This window comes from Cygnus atratus, chromosome 4, assembly GCF_013377495.2.
Source record: "Cygnus atratus isolate AKBS03 ecotype Queensland, Australia chromosome 4, CAtr_DNAZoo_HiC_assembly, whole genome shotgun sequence".
Classification (NCBI taxonomy): domain Eukaryota; kingdom Metazoa; phylum Chordata; class Aves; order Anseriformes; family Anatidae; genus Cygnus; species Cygnus atratus.
The window spans coordinates 60,248,010-60,265,873 of NC_066365.1; the positions used below are offsets into that span (position 1 = coordinate 60,248,010).

At 35.5% G+C, this 17,864-nt stretch overlaps 1 protein-coding gene across 2 annotated transcripts in view; it reads right to left on the reverse strand.

Moving 5' to 3' along the window:
- SLIT2 (slit guidance ligand 2) overlaps window positions 1-17,864 on the reverse strand; it is a 261,157-nt gene that overhangs the window by 84,014 nt on the left and 159,279 nt on the right. For both annotated transcript variants that reach the window (XM_035554559.2, XM_035554545.2), the window contains exons 6-9: window positions 17,086-17,157; window positions 13,049-13,120; window positions 10,117-10,280; window positions 7,551-7,689 (exon numbers count right to left, since the gene is read on the reverse strand). In XM_035554559.2, coding sequence (XP_035410452.1) covers window positions 7,551-7,689; window positions 10,117-10,280; window positions 13,049-13,120; window positions 17,086-17,157 — 447 coding nt within the window. The remainder of the gene's footprint in view (window positions 1-7,550; window positions 7,690-10,116; window positions 10,281-13,048; window positions 13,121-17,085; window positions 17,158-17,864) is intronic.

Genomic DNA, 17,864 nt, shown 5'->3' on the forward strand with positions numbered 1-17,864 from the left:
TTGTCTTGGATGTTTCCGAGTTTTCGTCTTATGCAAATCTTTGAACTTTTTCAATAAATTTGCCTAAAACCAAAAGAGACTTTTCTCTGTAAAGGGACATCCTTGGAATTGTCTTTGCATCTCAGTGTAAGAGTCTCCCTGGTCAATAGACATTTACTTAAGGCTGTACTTTGGATTTTCAGCTAAGGATAAATTTTAAGAAACAACAGAAATGATGTAATTGTATAGATGCCAAGCTTAGCTTGGAATAGATTCATTCATACAGCTTCCAGTTCTCAGATAAAATTATGAATTTACACAAAGCGCAGGTAGTGTGACCAGGCCACTCTTTACCCTATCTTGGTTAAACTCTATCTGTCACGTTCAGTTCTGTCAGACCTCATTTTGGGGAGCTTTCCTTTCCCCTCCTTTCCGTCTTCTTTTTCCCCACTTCTCCTTTAAGATGAGTGTTTCTGTGAGAACCAATCTCAAGAGATTTTAATCCTGCTTAATATCACAGGGCTCACAAAGATGTAGTTGAGTGCTTGACATAATACACAATCTTTAATCAACAGACTTAAAAAAAAAAAAAAAAGTATAAGAGATTGAGATGGAAGAAGACGAAAACATGAAGAAAAATAGTAGAAAGTAGGAAGATGAGACAAAACTGAGGGGAGAAATTAGGAAACTGTCAAGGGAAATGTAAATAAACTTATCATGAAACAGCCATACAGTTTCTAGTTTTGCCATTCAAATGTTAGAAAGCTCCACTGAAAAGAGCAAGCAACTTTATCTTGAAGGCCACAGTAATTAAGAAGTCAGTGAGTTTTCACTACACTGAGTTAACAGAGGTGAACTGTTAAAATTCCTGATTAAAATTCCATATGTTTTTTTCATTTCATACATCATATGGTTTAGGGTCTTTTCTGTCCCTTCCGAAGACTCACATTAATTATACAACTGTTGCTTAGTTAACAGTGGCAACCCCCCACTCACCCTCCCTTTCAGCAAACCTTTCTCTTTGCTATATCACCATTGTAAGGATTCCTATCCTTCTATAATAATAATAATAAAAAACAAACAAACAAAACAATTTACTCCTTCCTTTGATTAATTAAATCATGTTCATGTTAACAAAAATGAAGAAAAAAATCAACCTAATTCCATGCCTGATCACTTAAATAGTTATTAATACAAAGCTGTGGTCATCAAAGCAGGTCATTCCTTTCCCCCACTAAATCAACACCCTCAGCAGCACTTATTGCAAATGTATTTATTCTCTTTTATTCATAACACTACTGTAAAGAAAGAGGTTTTATAACCACTTTGACTACTATTTCAAGCCACAGAAGAGTAAAGAAAATCAGAAGAATGTAAGAACAGCATTTTCATGAGGTAGGCTAGCTCATTAATGGCTTTTTGGCCTCTCCTTTTGAAATAAGAGCCTGTCACTCACTCACACCATTCTAAGAAAAGGTACCAGTACATTTAATAAAATTGCTGCTGGGTCACCATTTGTAAGGTTTCTGATAGTCTGTTTGAACATGTGCCAAAAAGTCTCAATTTGAAGGAAAACAGAATTATTTCTGCAGACCTTTCAAAGAACTTGCATGCGGAAGGTGAATTCTAAAATGCAACCAAGTGAAAAGAGATTAATGGTGCTGAAAAACTAAAATGTGTAAGGAATGCCCGCATAGAGGCTGATAAATGCTATCACTGTTAGAAAGGCTATACTTTCTAAAAACAATTAAAGTAATAGTTTTGAACCTTAAGAATGACCCGTAATGTCTTTAATATAAGAGCTATATGACAAAGGAGGAAAGTGCTAGGTATATTAGACCACTTGAGTTGGTTGAACTCAACAGACCAAACATGACAATAAAAGAGCTTCCCACACTAATTTCTGTAAGAGGTATAAACAACAAATCTAAACTAAGTCATATTCTGACTTATTATATTAGAGAGGGATTCTTTATCAGGGACCGTGCTGATAGGACAAGGAGTAATGGCTTTAAACTAAAAAAGGGTAGATTTAGATTAGACATCAAGAAGAAATTCTTTCCTATTAGGGTGGTGAGGCACTGGCACAGGTTGCCCAGAGAAGCTCTGGATGCCCCATCCCTGAATGTGTTCAAGGCCGGGTGGGATGGGGCTTTGAGTAACCTGGTCTAATGGGAGGTGTCCCTGCCCATGGCGGGGGTGGGGGGGGGGTGGAACTAGGTGATCTTTAAGGTCCCTTCCAACCCAAAGCAATCTATGATTCTTTGATGTTTCTAATGGATAAATACTATCTCATGATTTGAGATTGTCCATGAGACAAGGCTTAAGCAAGGCATACTAAATAGCAAAATCTTGAAGACTACTAATACATAATATACTTTAAGTGAATAGCTACTATATCATGCTTTGCTTAAGTGAAAAAAGGCTTAAGTATGATGTATTATAAACCAAGTGTTTAAAAACTACTAATATGTAACATCTATTGTCAATGTATTTGGACTCACAATGTTTACAGTTACAGGCATTAAAATAATAGAACTATGGGAAACATTCCCAAAATGTTTCCTGCAGGTCACTCATGATCTGAAACCTTTAAAGATGGCCTAGAGAGGTTACATTTTATTTCTGCGCTTCCTCTAGAATTAGTGGATACACTAAAAATAAGGGAGTCTTGGTGCTCAAGTGATCTTTTACTACATGGAATGTGAAATACTTTACTCTCAAATAATATAGCATTGATTGGACTCACCATGAAAAGAAAAGCTTAGGTATTCTTATTTTTAGCTCTGTGCGAGTTTATTTAGATAATAAAGAGAAGAATTAATTTTGCAGAATAGGTATAACTGTTACAGATACAATTGTACTAAGCCAATAAAGATTAAGAATTACATTTACTGAGATACTGAATTCTTAATTTTCCTCTGAGCTTTATCACACCAAAAGGGAGAAAGAGAGGACCACCAAAGGCTTTATTCTCCTTCCATTTTCACTGACAGATACTTGGAGATAAGCAGTCCTGCTATTGAAGGCATCTTCCCAAGAGGTACCAGGCAGACAATGCATTGGCTGATAACTGACTGCACACAATGGGACTTGCTACTGACTTTTGTAACTGTTGAGATGCCAGACAGAGTGGTACAACAAAACCCTCTCACCAGCACCCTGATACTTGCTAGGAAACCCACCTGCACCAGGCTAAAACATTTTTTCTGCAGCTGGCTCTGGCTCCTCCTGCTGCCACCATCACAGAACACCTGCTCCCTCCTAAACCACTTCAGCTCCTCTTCCTCAGTGGCTGCAGCTATTACACCAAACTCAGAGATAGGGAGGCTGCAGAGCTGTGCAAGCACATAGTCTGCCAACTCTGCTACAGTGCTACAGAGGCAGTAGCCATCAGCAGAGAAGACAGCTCCTACTGTCTTAAAATGTCATCCCCAAAAGGTTGTCCAGCAGAACTACCAAGACAATGCAAAGTCTTAGTACCAGTATTATGCTCTAAACAGAAAGCCTTTTTCCTTCCTTTTCCTCGGAATTAATACAGAACTTTGACATACAAACTTTTACTCAATTCAAACTGCAAATGTTCAATACTTAAGTAATTCAATATTTCATTTAAAGGGTTTTTGGCACATAAATTAACTTGTTATATAATCAACTCCCAGAAAGGAAAAAAAAAAAAAAGGAAATTTGTTGAAATGGAACATACACATTAAAACCTGCAGTTTATTTATATAAACCAGGAGGACAGAGAACAACAACATTATTAATACCACTTAGAATTTATGCAGCATTGTCTCACATGGACTGACAATGTAACAAATACAAAGTATTTTGGTGCAGACACACATTTTATGTAAAGGAAGCTTGTGCTGGGCAAAGAGCAAGAAATCAAAGCTTCATAAGGTACTGAGGTCAAGCTTCCCACTGAGAGAACAGATGGAAGAAATGGATGGAGAACACCACAAAACATCAAAAAACATGAGTATTTCTTGAGGGCAAACTTCACAAGAAAAAACAAGAAAAAAATAACTGGATTATGGACTTTTAGAAACTACACAAAGATTATATTCTTACTAACCTTCTGCACATGTAAGAACAAAGAAAGAAAAAGCAGAAATGGATGGAAAAATGGTATCTGTCAAAAACCAGGGGTCAATTTTTTAGCAACTGTATACATTAGGGCTGACAATAAAGTTTAACCTTAGTCTAATAGGAAAAGTGTATTCACATGAGATACAATTAGGTAAAGACAAAATATAGGAAAGATGCAGACCACAGCCTGTTTGTGGTCCATTGTGTTGGCTGAAGAATGACATGACAGCTTGGTAGTACTCAGCACTGGATTCTGCAAATACAGCCTATAAACAGGTGATAACTATTACAACTGTAGGGCACAGAAAGTTGTCCAGACTAAGGGAACTTACAAGTACTATGGATTTTTCAAATATTCCTGTCAATAAAGTACATTTATAAAATCAGAAGAGAATACCCAGTTAAAAATGCAGAAGACGACTGTGGAAAAAAATAATGAAAAGGTTGGAGAACATCTTGCCCATGTGAAATGGTAGTATAATGCCAATTTTCTTATGTTGTGCACAGGAATCTAATGATGGTGGTATTATAAAATCACTGAATAAATAATAATTTGGCTGTTAATTCTGTACATCCTTCAGAAAACTCAACAGGGAACCAGCTCACTTCTCTTTCCCTCTCTCCCTGAGAACTGGGGAGCTCCTGCCAAAGCACATGCTCAAAATTGTGATTAAGATAATAAAGGCATGTGTGGGGGAACTGTGTAATGGTGGTGGAAATACAGTGCTCACTATACACTTCAGGTCTCTCTTATGCTCCATGTTCAGCAGCTCCTTGGCATTCTTTAAAGCTACTGTGACAGCATGATGTCATCTCTTCAAGTGCTTCTTTTCAGTTACCATTTTGGCACAAATACAACAATTTCATATAAAAATAAGTGAAAAAAAAACATTACTGTATGTGATACAATCATTATTTCTAATTCAATTATAAGGGGTTGTTATAAACAATAGTTGCAAAGCACTTCTCTAAAAAAAGTTTTAAACACTTTATTGTAGGATAGCTTTAAGATAGGATCATCTGAACCTTTCTGTATGTTGAAGTTAGATAAAAGAATAGGAGACCGAAGTCTTTCACAGAGCAGCTTTAAAAAGTAACACGCAATTGGATTCAGTGTTCAGAAACATAAGGTGATATGTGGATGGAATAATAAAATCACATCTGTAAAATTATTGTTCCTGACAAAAACAGCTAAGAAAAAAAAAAAGACCTAGGACTTTTCATGGTCATTTCAATGGAAAGTGTGCTGCAATGGATATTGGCAGTCAAGGAAAGAAAGTATTACAGTGCAGAAAGCAGAAAGGAAACTAAAATGCCACTATATAAAGTGATGTTTCACTGTCATCTGGAATATTTTATTCAACTTTGGTCAATGTAGGTCAAAAAATTAAGAAAACCAAGAGTTAGGAGAGAAAGGAGGAGATTAATTAAGAAATCAAAGGTTTTGGCATCCAAAAAGATTGAATGGACTTGAAACATCTAGTTTAGAGAAGAGAGGAATGAGAGTGACATGGAAAATAGAAGGTGGCAGGACAAATTATGAACCTTAATGCATATTCCTTCATAAAGACAAAGAAAATTAATGACATTTTAAAAGACTATATTTAAAGCTCGAAGCTTTGGATCCATGCCTCTCCTCCTCCAATTTATTAGCTTAAAATAACTTCAGAATTAAGAACACAGTAGATTCTAAAGCAGATTGGATGTTTCAAAGAAATTTTTTTTTCTTTTTTTTTTTTGAAAGTTTCATGATTTTCCTCTCATTAAAGCGGTAGAGTGTAAAGCTTTCGCCATACAACCTTTACAACTTGCTTATTTGCTGAAATCTCAACTCATCTTCAACTCATCTTCATGGAAGCAGCAAAGACCAAGTGATTCTCATCAAATACTCACAAAATCCCTTACTCTAATTCTTCCACCGAGTTCGTCCCTTTTTCATATCCCTTATTTTTCTTCCTTCTTTTCCTGTACATTTCTCTCCTTGCCTTCCACTCAACTGGAAATTTTTGTTCTCACTGTGTGGTAAGTGCAGCCTACCACTGACTCAAATCATATTTCAATCCTCCTGTTTACTCAGAAACTAAGTCAATCATAGAAGTCCAGTTCTCCCATCGCGCTGGCATTCACTGGTACATACCTGTTTCATTTAAAATAAATACTAAAATTTGCTTTTCTAATGTCCTACCTTGCCTTGTACCAGATTTTGAATATGCATGTTTATTTGTGTATTATTTATGAACGGCATTGACCGTGCAAAACACTGCAATCTGCTTTTTAATGTAAACATTACTTATGAACTAGATACACAACAGAGATACCAGATAGTTTATAGCATATCACTATGATCTACACATATAGCACAGCACGCATATTATACATTTATATGAACACCTATGCATACATATTTAGCAATATTAATGGATTATGGATCTCATCATGTGAAAAGGCCTCACTCTGGGATGTGAAGAATGTGTAGTCTAGCAGGAAATATCCAGCCTCAGTTTGCAATCTGTTAAATGCTTAACCAAATGCTGGACATGTTAAATGCTTAAAACACATCAGCATTTCTTACCTAGAACAACAGGTGAGCAGAAGACAGGATGATACACATCTCCATTCTGTAAATTCCCATTTGCTTTTGCCTCATGGTCATTTCTTTTGACAGTGAATTCAGGGTCAACTAGTAACTCCTATATCCTATAATTTCTTTGGGATTGATGACCCTTAAAATAAAGATTTAGGAACACACTTGCAATCTCTAGTTGTGCCCTTGTAAACTCACCTTTTGCTTTTGCTCCTCCCCTGCAACAACACAGAAGCAGCCTTCTTATGTGCCCACACAACCTCTCAGCCACCCTACTATGACTCCGCTTGGCAGTAAGGATGCAGTTGCACATTTTGTAGATGTTGCTGTTGTTTATGCCATGTCATGCAACCTTATCAGCATGCACGCTCTTCCATCCATAGCTATATGGTATTAACACAATGACTATACCACAGATTGCAAACAACCACCACACGTTTGCCTTCTCAAACTACCCTTCTGAGGAGGCTGCATTAGCAGAATACTTAGTATGAGCAATGTAGGTCTCTTTGTTGCAAGATATGCTCCTCTGACAGTAAGACTTGAATAAGGTGATGGAAAGTGAGCAACACTGAAAGCAACAGAGTTTATAGCCTGCATTGAAAAGCCACTTACTTGCAGAAAAGTAAGGATTCATGAATTCTTTTTAAACCAACTCAGAATGCAGTTTTAATTGTGAGTTGTGAGTAATACATATAAAACTAACTCGTAAGAGAACATATATGTCTTAAATATTTTCATATATCTATATATTCCTTTTATTTCTGAATTTGAATGTGCACTCCAAAATTCTTACCCTGTATAACGCATATTATACAAATAACAACAATGAATACATAGGACAAAACTGTTCTCTGCAAGTTCATTGAAAGAAAAAAAAAATCAGATTACGCACATTTCAGTAATGGTTTCTGGAAGATTTGTTGGGATTTCAGTAAGGCCTTTTCCACGACAATCCACTATGTTGTTACTACAGGTGCATGCAGTGGGACAATGCAAGACACTGCAGGATGGAGCCATAAAAGACTGGTGACCTGCAAAAGAAAAGAGTTTCTTCTAAAACTGTATAAACCTGTCAAGCAGTAGTCCAGTTTACCTCAGAAGTAAAACATCACACTTTACACCTCCCTGAAAAATGGAAGCAGAACTTAAAAGAATAAACATTGTTTCCCATCCATGATTTCAAATTGCATTAATTTAAATACCTAATTAATACCAACATGTTGGCACAATAATGAGATTAAAGAAAAATGCTCAACTACTGTGCTGGCTCTTTCATCATTTCTCAGTTACTTCATATACTTGCATTCAAAATCACTTTTTTTAAAGAAGGCTAAGTGTAGTCCATTTTTTAGATATATTTTATTTATTCTGTGGTTTTAAAAAACAATTATTGTTTTACTTAGTTTTCATAATTTTGTGTATTAAAAATGAATGTCAACAGAAATGAATGAACTTTGCCATGAACACTGAAGCTCTTCTCTTAGTTCTGTTCTGCAAATACTCATTAATGAGTACTATTCTTCAGTGTATGCACCAGTTACAGACAATTTTGGAATTATGACCTTTCCATCCAATCACAGAGATAAATAATAGGTTTGACTACATTGCTTATACTCTCACTCTGTATTAGCTCAGCAGACTTTCTCCCCCAGTTTAACAGTCTTTCTAACTAGTCAGGTAGCCATGAATTTACACAACTTTGTGTCATCCCCTAAGAGTTTTATGTTAAATTCGGCATTTATAATTACATGTAACCTTAATACTCACATATTTAGATACATTTTAGAAAATAAGTAAGAATATCTTATTACTTTTTCGTGCAAATAGGTTGCATATTTTATAATATATTAATTAATTAATATATATTTATAATATATTAAGTCATTATTATAATTATTTAATGATACAAATTACCGTTTTGTAATGATATGGAAGGCATGAAGGCATGAATCTCCCCCCTTCCCCCTTTTTTCCCCTTTTCTTTACTATTAAGGTAAAAAAGCTAGAGACTGTTTTGAAACTCCTAGGGAAAACCAAACCAAAACAAAAACTTCTGGGCTATGAAATCTGTCTCACTGTATTTTATGTCATATATTAAGATAGAAAGGGTACAGTGATAATGTATGACAGATCACTTTAACGTTGCAGCCAGTGCTGTTCCTATTTACAACTTCAAATAACTGTTCAAGTTTTAAACTTACTCTGCTGAAAAAGTTAGTCTTTTGAGATAGTAGTTTGCAATATAATAATTTGTTTTAATGTTAAAGTATCTGTTACGAAAGTGCAAACAGCTGCCAAAACTAACAAACAGAAAATATTTCACCTATTTTACTAAAAAAAAATACAGTGATCCAGAGATAAAACATGGTTATTCCCCATCTTCAAAATCAGCGTTAGTGTCCAAGTTATAAAACTATGCAGTTTACAAACAAGATACATGAAGTGATTTTGTTAGGAGCTCTTTTAAGTATACATAAAAGGCTGAAGTATGGTAAGAGTGTGGTTATCATTTGCCATGCTAGGATGTCATGGTGCCTTACGCTGTGATGTTAGAAGCTGTTCAGTATGGATAGAAACTATGCATAAAGCTGTTTAAAAACAAACAAACAAACAAAACCACAAACAGATCTGTGTAAATTTTGGCATATTTGGCAATAGCGATCTGGGGGTCTGTAGAAAATCAACTAGTAGAAACAGTCCTGCTGAATGACTGAACAGACAGCTATTTTCCAGTTGTTTTTCAATGTTTTGAGGAACCTCGAAACAGCAGGTAAAGTTTACAGAAAATTTTCAATCAAGTTTAAAAATATCTAAATAAGAAAGATAAACTTGCCTTCTTCCTCATCTAGGAGACATGAATAAAGGAAAAAAAAATAAATAGAGAAAATGTGATTAGTATTGAATCGTTTGTCATTTTGTCATTTCACATCAGAAAACAACCTGATGCACTAAAGAATCATAGAATGAATAATAGAACCGCTTGGGTTGGAAGGGATCTTAAAGATCATCTAGTTCCAACCCCCTGCCATGGGTTGCCACCCACAAGATCATAAAAGCATACCAGTAACATTCAGAAGTTTATTTGGGGTTTCAGAAAACTATTTAAACTGAAATAGAAAAATAACAAAAAGAAAAAACAACCTGCAGTTTTTGTTTTTTAAATCCTTATTACTAAAGGCCTTTTCCTTAATACTAAAAGGCCTTATGTTCTCTCAGTCAGTGTATCTTTTATTTCATTTTCCGTTTCTCTCCCCCCTCTTTATGACGGCTATATGTTCTATGCAGCATTCACACAAATTTTGTAAGGTCAGAAGCACCGCAACAGAAGATACAAATACTGATTAAAAATGATTAGCTTCTTTAAATTAGAAAAAAAAAAATACGCAGAAGCTAGCAAGACGTGGCATGAACAGTCACTGCTGAACTGTTGTTGGGCTGTGTGAATGTGTTGCCCTTACCGCTGCAGACGAACTCCCGCTTCTGGACCTCCGCCACGTTGTGCCCCCGCAGGTGGGCCGGGCCCATGCACTGGGTATAGAGGCCGACACGCGGCCGCTGCCGCAGCCAGTCGGACAGCCAGGCCAGGTGGCAGTCGCAGTAGAGGTTGTTGGAGTGCAGGCGACTGCGTGAGAAGAAGTGTGTCCATATGGTTAAATTGGGGAGAAGAAACAGAAGAGCAACTCATCCTTCCTGTTCCCCCCTGTAGCAACAAACTGTGCTGCTTTACTAATAAAAATCATGAATGAGCGACCAATGTTTTACGTCTTTCATTAAAAGTCTGGGAGTTAAAGGCTAATAAAGCTTATACAAGCAGCAAAATGACCTTTTAATTGTGGTCTAAATCACCGAAAAAAAAAAAAGAAAAAAAAAAAGATGAAGACTTCTTAAGAAAGTAAACTACCTATAGTTTCTTTCCTCTTGTGTGAAAGAAAAAAGCAAACACACAAGAGCTTGAAAGCTGCCTCGGAGGTCTTTAGTCCAGATATGAACAAATGATGAATAAGACAGAAATGTCTGAAGTAACATATCACTGTAGTGGCCTATAGTGATAATATACTGTCAAAAAGGAAGAGTTAATAAAAGATTTGGTTTCCAATTAGATATATCTAAGTCTGGCCATTATCAGTCTCTATAGAAACAGCCTGCAAAACCCCTCTAACAGGTCATATTCATTTTCTGCAGAATAAGACAGAGTAATAACTCAATATAAAACACCTTCTTTCACATCCCTTTTCTGATTTCCTCTCTTTTTGTTTAATCGCAGAATGGGGGATTAGCTGCTTTTGGCTCCTAGGGAAATACAGCCTAAGCAATGCCTGAAATTTAAAGACCAAATGGCAGCAAGCATTGGAATTAAGGAAGTCGCCTCTTGGTTGGCAGAGACCGACACAAGACCATGGCTCCTTGCCAAGTGGCAGAAAGCACTTTGCCATTGACAAAACATCAGACAAATGTATTCACTAAAATTAGGTAAATTACTTTCCTCTGGCTCTAACTTTTCCCTGGCTCTTGCATTTTTCTCAAACTACAGAAAAGGACATCCACAGTTATAAATCAAATCCTTACTCGGAACCATCCATAACAGAATAATATAATTTTGGTCCTTTTTAGATGATGTGCTCAATCCTAACTAAATCACTGGAAAGAAAGTGCAAGAAAATGAGAATTTAAACAAGAAGTCTAATTAGTCCATAAAAAGTCCTTAACGCAACATGAATTGTGTTACAAACCAACAAAACCAAAAGACTTTAACTCAGTGTGTTTTTTGTTGTTGTTGTTGTTTTTGTTTTTTTCTTCCCACAAATGACTAGAAATTAAAGGCAATGCCTTTTTGCCTTTTCCTGCACTGATTTTCAGTACAATGTGTGGCCAGCTGTAGGCAAGAACACCATTGCAAATCTGAACTAATGCTGCTGAAATCAATACGGTTATACAAGCATATTCGGACTGCAAATGGGATATTACAGCTATAATCTAGGACTCTGTGTGCCTGTTTTTTTTTTTTGCTTCTAAAATAAATTTTCAAAAGATAAAATAACCCACAAAAAAGTGTAAATGGTAACAAAACTTCCTAATTTGATTCACTGTAATCTGGAGTTCAGAATATAAACTGGATTTCAAAGTTTGAAAGAGGAACAGATGGATATTCAAGTTTTCAAGTCTCAGACACAAAAGAATTGAATGAAATTCTATTCTCAAAATATAACTAAGGCCACTAAAAGCCCATGCTGATCACAATTCAAGAGCTCTTGCAATAATCCAAACAAGAATAGTTACAAGTCTGTTATGAAGTCAACAGAACTACTCACCTGACTGCATTTTTTTCAGTTAGAGATGTTATGTTAACTTAAGTCAATAGCACTACTGATTTAAAACATTTGTGCAATCAAACATGCATAAAAGAAAATGGACAGGCTCTTCGCAAAATTAATTCTTTAACAGCAAAAGCTACTCTTGAACTGTGATAGGAACATCCCATTCATTTCTGATTCCCACTTCAATGGAAAGTCTGTTTGATAGTGTGTCAGAACTAAACCTTGACAGTCTGGTTTTGTTGATTAACACAGTGTACATTTATTCTTAGTTCAATATAAACAGAATAAATAACACCAAATTGTATCACTTGCATGTACACTTTTTTCACTGTGTTTTGTTTTAGAAGATTGAAGTATTCTGCGAAAGTCATAACCTCTAAATATGGGGGACCTTATTGTAAATGCTGACACAACTTTAATTATAATAGCACTACCGGATGATCCTATAATTTTATGTTACAAAGAATGTTGGAGAGCCAGTTTAGCTTAATTAGGTCTGCTAGCAGTACAGTAATAAAAGCATAAAGATTTCCCATTTATCACATCTGACAGCCAATCAAAGATTCTTCCATGTTCCTAAATGAAATGTGACCCATTCAATAGCTCAAACTAAAACAAACTTTTGACTTTCAAAAAACATCAATTTCTTATTCTATGCAGCTGTAAAATATAAAAGAGAATCTCCCCTGCCCCCACCTTTTTTTTTGTAAGAACGTGAAGCTTTTCAGTGAACAAATGCAGCACTATGGAAAACCGAGTTGGGAAAAGGCCATGAAAACATTCCCATCACCCCATATCCTAAACAAATGCAGTGAAAAGGATATAAATGCTTCTCTGTCTCCTGAGTCCCAGGTATTAGCTTTAGGGTCACTTGTTAGTTTTACCTTTTAGGGTTTTTTGGCATACACACACAAAGTTCACACTCACCAACCTCAATATTTTTTTGACTGAGAGTATGCTTTCTCTTCCTGAATATGTATTTATAGGCCACTGACAAAACTTGATAGAGGAAAAAATGGTATACTGAACACACTGGGTGATAATGATGGCAGCCAGCTTCCACGGGACTACTTACAAAGTTCTGAGTTTGGGCATATGATTGAAACTTGCAACGGACAGCCGGGTGATGTTGTTATTGTTGAGAGTGCTGTGAAGTCAAAAAGAAGCATGTTAACATGTTACACTTATTTATGTCACACTGACTACACTTTTTTACAAGGCATAGTTAATGAAGAACAAGGCGTACTGCTTTTAGACATGGCTATTGGGGAAATAAGCCCATGCTTTGAGGTCCGCTTTGGCTCCCTTTTCAATCCCTGTTAAAACATTATGATTTGACCATTCTATTAATAACCCTAAGTAAACAGAGACCCCAGTAACCTATGATCAACTCACGAGGACAGAAACAGAGCTTCTGCCACTGTTGAGAGCATCTACAGCATTAAAGCTAAGACTGCCATCCTGACATAAAGAAGAGTTCCGGAGTATTTTTGGAGAAAAGTCCTTGGTTTTAGGATTCTGGTCTCCCTTTCTATCTTCTGAGAGTTCAAGATCTGCCTTTTTATTTATTTATTTATTTCAAGAATCTTCTGAAAAGTTCAACTCTGAACTGCAGTCAATTTTTATACGGAACAGTGTTGCTGCAGATGATCCAGAGCTGCATGAACAATAGGTGACCTTCTGCTACACAATGGAAGGAGACAGGAATGTTAGTTCTCTAGAAGATAATTTACATTTTAGACAAGGTGCCCAGAACTTGAGACAAAAACTAGGAATAAATCTTAGCCAATTGTTGGCTAGCACAGAACTGTCACACTAAGTAAGTGTAGTTTGTAAAGATAAGGGAACTCAATGAACGATCCTGCAGTTAACTATTATCTTTAGGCTGCAAATAAAATGCAAACAAGCTTACTCCAGAACAACGAAACAAGTGACAGAATTTACAGTTTCAGCTTAGAGATTACTCACTTGAATACAATGGAGAATATGCTGTACAGTTGTAAACACAATTATGAGACTAATAAATAATAATTTGCAGTACCCAAATCTTTTAATTTTTTCCTTTTTAAAACAAGAATTATTAAAAACAAACAAAAAATCAGAGTGTAATTTGTGCATGTTCTGAGTAAATTTTAAGTACCCTGTGATCCCGAAACACAGAAAGGTAAATTCACAGCACACTGAACAGCATCAAGCTATATGCGTCCATATTAACCAAGCAATTAATTACTGGTGCAATGTGCTGCATTTTACCTTTGTGTGCTTACTCATTCAACAACCTAAATGTTTTCTTCAGTATGCATAAGGCAACTCCCCTGTGTGCCCTCAGGACTACATAAACAAAGAGGAGATTAATCAATGAAAATAAATAAATAAATAAATAAATAAATAAAAAGTGGGGAGGATTTTTTTTTTCAAAATGGAATTAAAAAAAAAAAAAAAAAGGCCAAGTGGGAAGTGGGTATATCTGCAAAAGGTGTCTTAGTGAACAAATGACAGCCAGTAGACTTTTCCAGGATTTTCTTAGTGTCCACATGCTAAATGACAGCTCCAATACATCTTCCTGTATGACTTCTTAAAAGGTTTTCAAATCATCTTTTTTCAATGAAGGGAATGGAAACAAGTACATATTTCCATAGCTGTTAACTGCTTAAAGAATGTACGTCTACAAAGGGTTTTAATTTTAAATTTCAGATGTTTCGTGTTTGACTTGCTGTTGTGTATACGAGAGCTATTAATTTATCTTTTTGCAAGGCACAGAAAGACATCAGAGTTGATGTAAGGGATACATAAGAAATTAAACCATTTTTATAACTACTGTAATCCAAAATGCTTGATTTCATTGCAAATCTAAAATCAATTTAAAAAAAAAAAAAAGAATTTGCTCCATACTTTTATCTAAAACTGTTACACACTATTTCAAAAAGTGTGATGACAGAAAGACATTTCTTGAATTTCTTAGACACTTTATTATTTTAATATGGCAGCACAATATATTTTCTCATAGTCAATGTTTCCCCAGTATGGCTGATTTTCTCTTAGATAAAGGAAGAGCAAAAAGGAAAAATAAAATTTCACAGAAATCTGCTAGCAAATTAACAAGTGAGCAGGTTTATATCTAAACTTGCTTCCATCTTTCCAGATTTCATGTTGATTTTGTCTCTTTAACATTAATAGCCTCCAAGATTCTGCAGTTGTCTAAACAATTTATAAGACCTGTTACTTTGGCAAAAAATTCAAATTGTGACTAAAGAGTGTTTCAGGCCAAGTAACTTTAAAAATTATTTAAAAGTTTCAGCATATACTTATAGTTTGAAGTAATATACAAATTCTGTGCTTAGAATAATTAACTCCAAATGGAAACAAAATACCTAGTCTTATATACTATTCACTGTATATATATTATGGTGTGATTTACATATCTTTAATGCTTTATTGGAAAAGAAGTCACATTAGATGCATACTTCTCAGTAAATGTTCAAAATATCTCTTTTTAAAATTTATTTTCTAAACTGTCATTGCTTATCACACAACATAAGTCAGGATAGTGAACATGTAGTTGTATATTTGAATAATACTAATAGTTAAGGTGTATTCACAAAATTCTAACTACCTACTTTGTAAGCAGATGATTATTTTAATAGAGTTCTGTTCCCTTTTGCATTCATTGAAATCAATGTGAATTTCCTACCATTAACTTCTACTGGCAAGGATGACCTTTTTAGACTACTAAAAATCATGAGCTTTAAAAACTACAAATACTCAATTATATACACACACGCACATAAAAATTTAACACTTCCAGATGTAAAGGCTCATATTAAAACACATGATAACCAGATTAAGTCACCACTGGAAAAAATATGAGATACAGAGATAAAAATCTCACATAACATCAGATTTACTGATAGAAAATTAACAATTTATCAAGTTCACAATTAGACTTAGTATTGAACCTACAGTACATTATTTTATACCTTAAAGTTACAATAGGTTTATTTTCTGTTGTTATATTGTAAAAATAAAATAAAATAAAATCAGCTGTCAGAACCATTCACTCATAAGTAAGATCAACTATTGCATATTAAAATAAAACTTTACTGCAGTAGCTTACACATTCTTAGTTTCTTGGATATATACACACTATCTGTCAGTAAAGGTTTTTTACTTCAGAATCTTAGAAGAAAAAAAAGAAGCTTCCTCCCACCCCAAGGTGAGATTTACCAACCGTGATTCAAACTAACATGAAGTAACTCACTGATTCACAAAGTCTTTCAGTTCCCTTAATAAAAAAAGCACAGAAAAAAATGTGACATTTTGACTGTCAGAGAAAATATTTCAGGAATGTGTGCTGTGTCTCAAATTCTTTGGGAATGGAGACACTTTGCTCATTACAGTCACTATTTTCAGGTCAGGGGTCACTGATGATAATTTTGTTACCTTTAACCTCACTGACGACAACTTTAAGACAGTGAGAAAAAAGTATGCAAAAGAGTATTTTGTTGTTATTACCTACAAACCTTCAATGACATAAAAAGATATTTTCTGTATATGTTTTATACACATACCCACAAAAATTAAAATAAAAATATCCATTTAACATGGACAGGCTAAACATCTCACCATATAACAACAGTGTTTTGCTAGGAAAGTGCCTCTTTGAAAACATCTAGATTGTCAGATACATTTAGTATATTGTTCCTTAAGTAGAGAGGCTGAAAGATCAAACTGATGTCAGACTGTACAACAAAGGCAATCCTGAAAATGTTCAGCACTTCTACAATGATGCATCATTTACAAAAATAATTGGATTCATTAATGCTTCCCTCCGTGTTTTAATAGGAAATATATTCTTTTCTTACAGTATCTAACATCTACCTTTTTTTTTTTTTTTTTTTAAATTGGGTGGTATGGTTGTCTTGCAGAGTAAAGGAGCATCTCAGTCTCCCCAGATAATTTTACCATTTTATAGCACATCGCAGTGGATTATTTTAAGACATCTTTTCACTAGACCGTTCTGACACCAGGCTGCAGCTCACAGATAAGCTTTTGCATTAGTACTCCCCAGATATCAAGCTCTTGCTAAAAGTCAGAGATACAAGAAATACTTACAGCACTTCCAGGTCGCGTAGAGCCCTAAATGCCCCATCTTCAATACAGCTGATCTGGTTGTAATCCAGTTGCCTGTTAAACAGATTAGGAAGGTATTTGTAAAAGAGATGAGCGCTGGCGGTGTAGTGTGTGAGGCAAGCCTCCTGAAGGGTCTGCGTGGCCAGGCCACATTAGCTGAAATGCTCTCGCAAATACATTCGTATGCTTAAGACTGTCATACACCATGCCGGCCTGGATGCTGCCACAGAAATCTCTTTTTGTTCTGAACTGTCTGTGCAAAACAGCAGCTCCAGGAGAGCTCCAGTAAATAATAACTGCACCTTATATTAAATGCCAAAGGAATGCAATTTCATTACATCAAGAAAAGCTATCCATTAAAAGCTCTCAGCGTCATCTTGCTGAAACAATTTCATTAAGGTAAAGGACGGTAAATCACTTAATGTCACACACATCCCCTCGGTGACCTAACAGAATCCATTTATCAGAGCAGCCCAGCTGCATGTTAATTCCCTGCGCCCTGACAGGAGCGAGCGAGGGACCACTTTCAGGGGTGCATCTGCCCCAGATGGGAGGTGCGGGGCTGAGGGTGGGGGTTTAAGATAATTGCCTTCTAGAATATTTCCCAATGTAGAAATATTAGTGTTCAAGGTATTTACATACCCAGTTAGCTATATCCTTTAACTCTGCTCCAAATGAAACTAGCATTTCTGCTGGAAGCTTCAGTGTGTGATTTCCTGCATAGTTTGTTCTCTCCGCAATTGTATGCAGATAGGATGTTG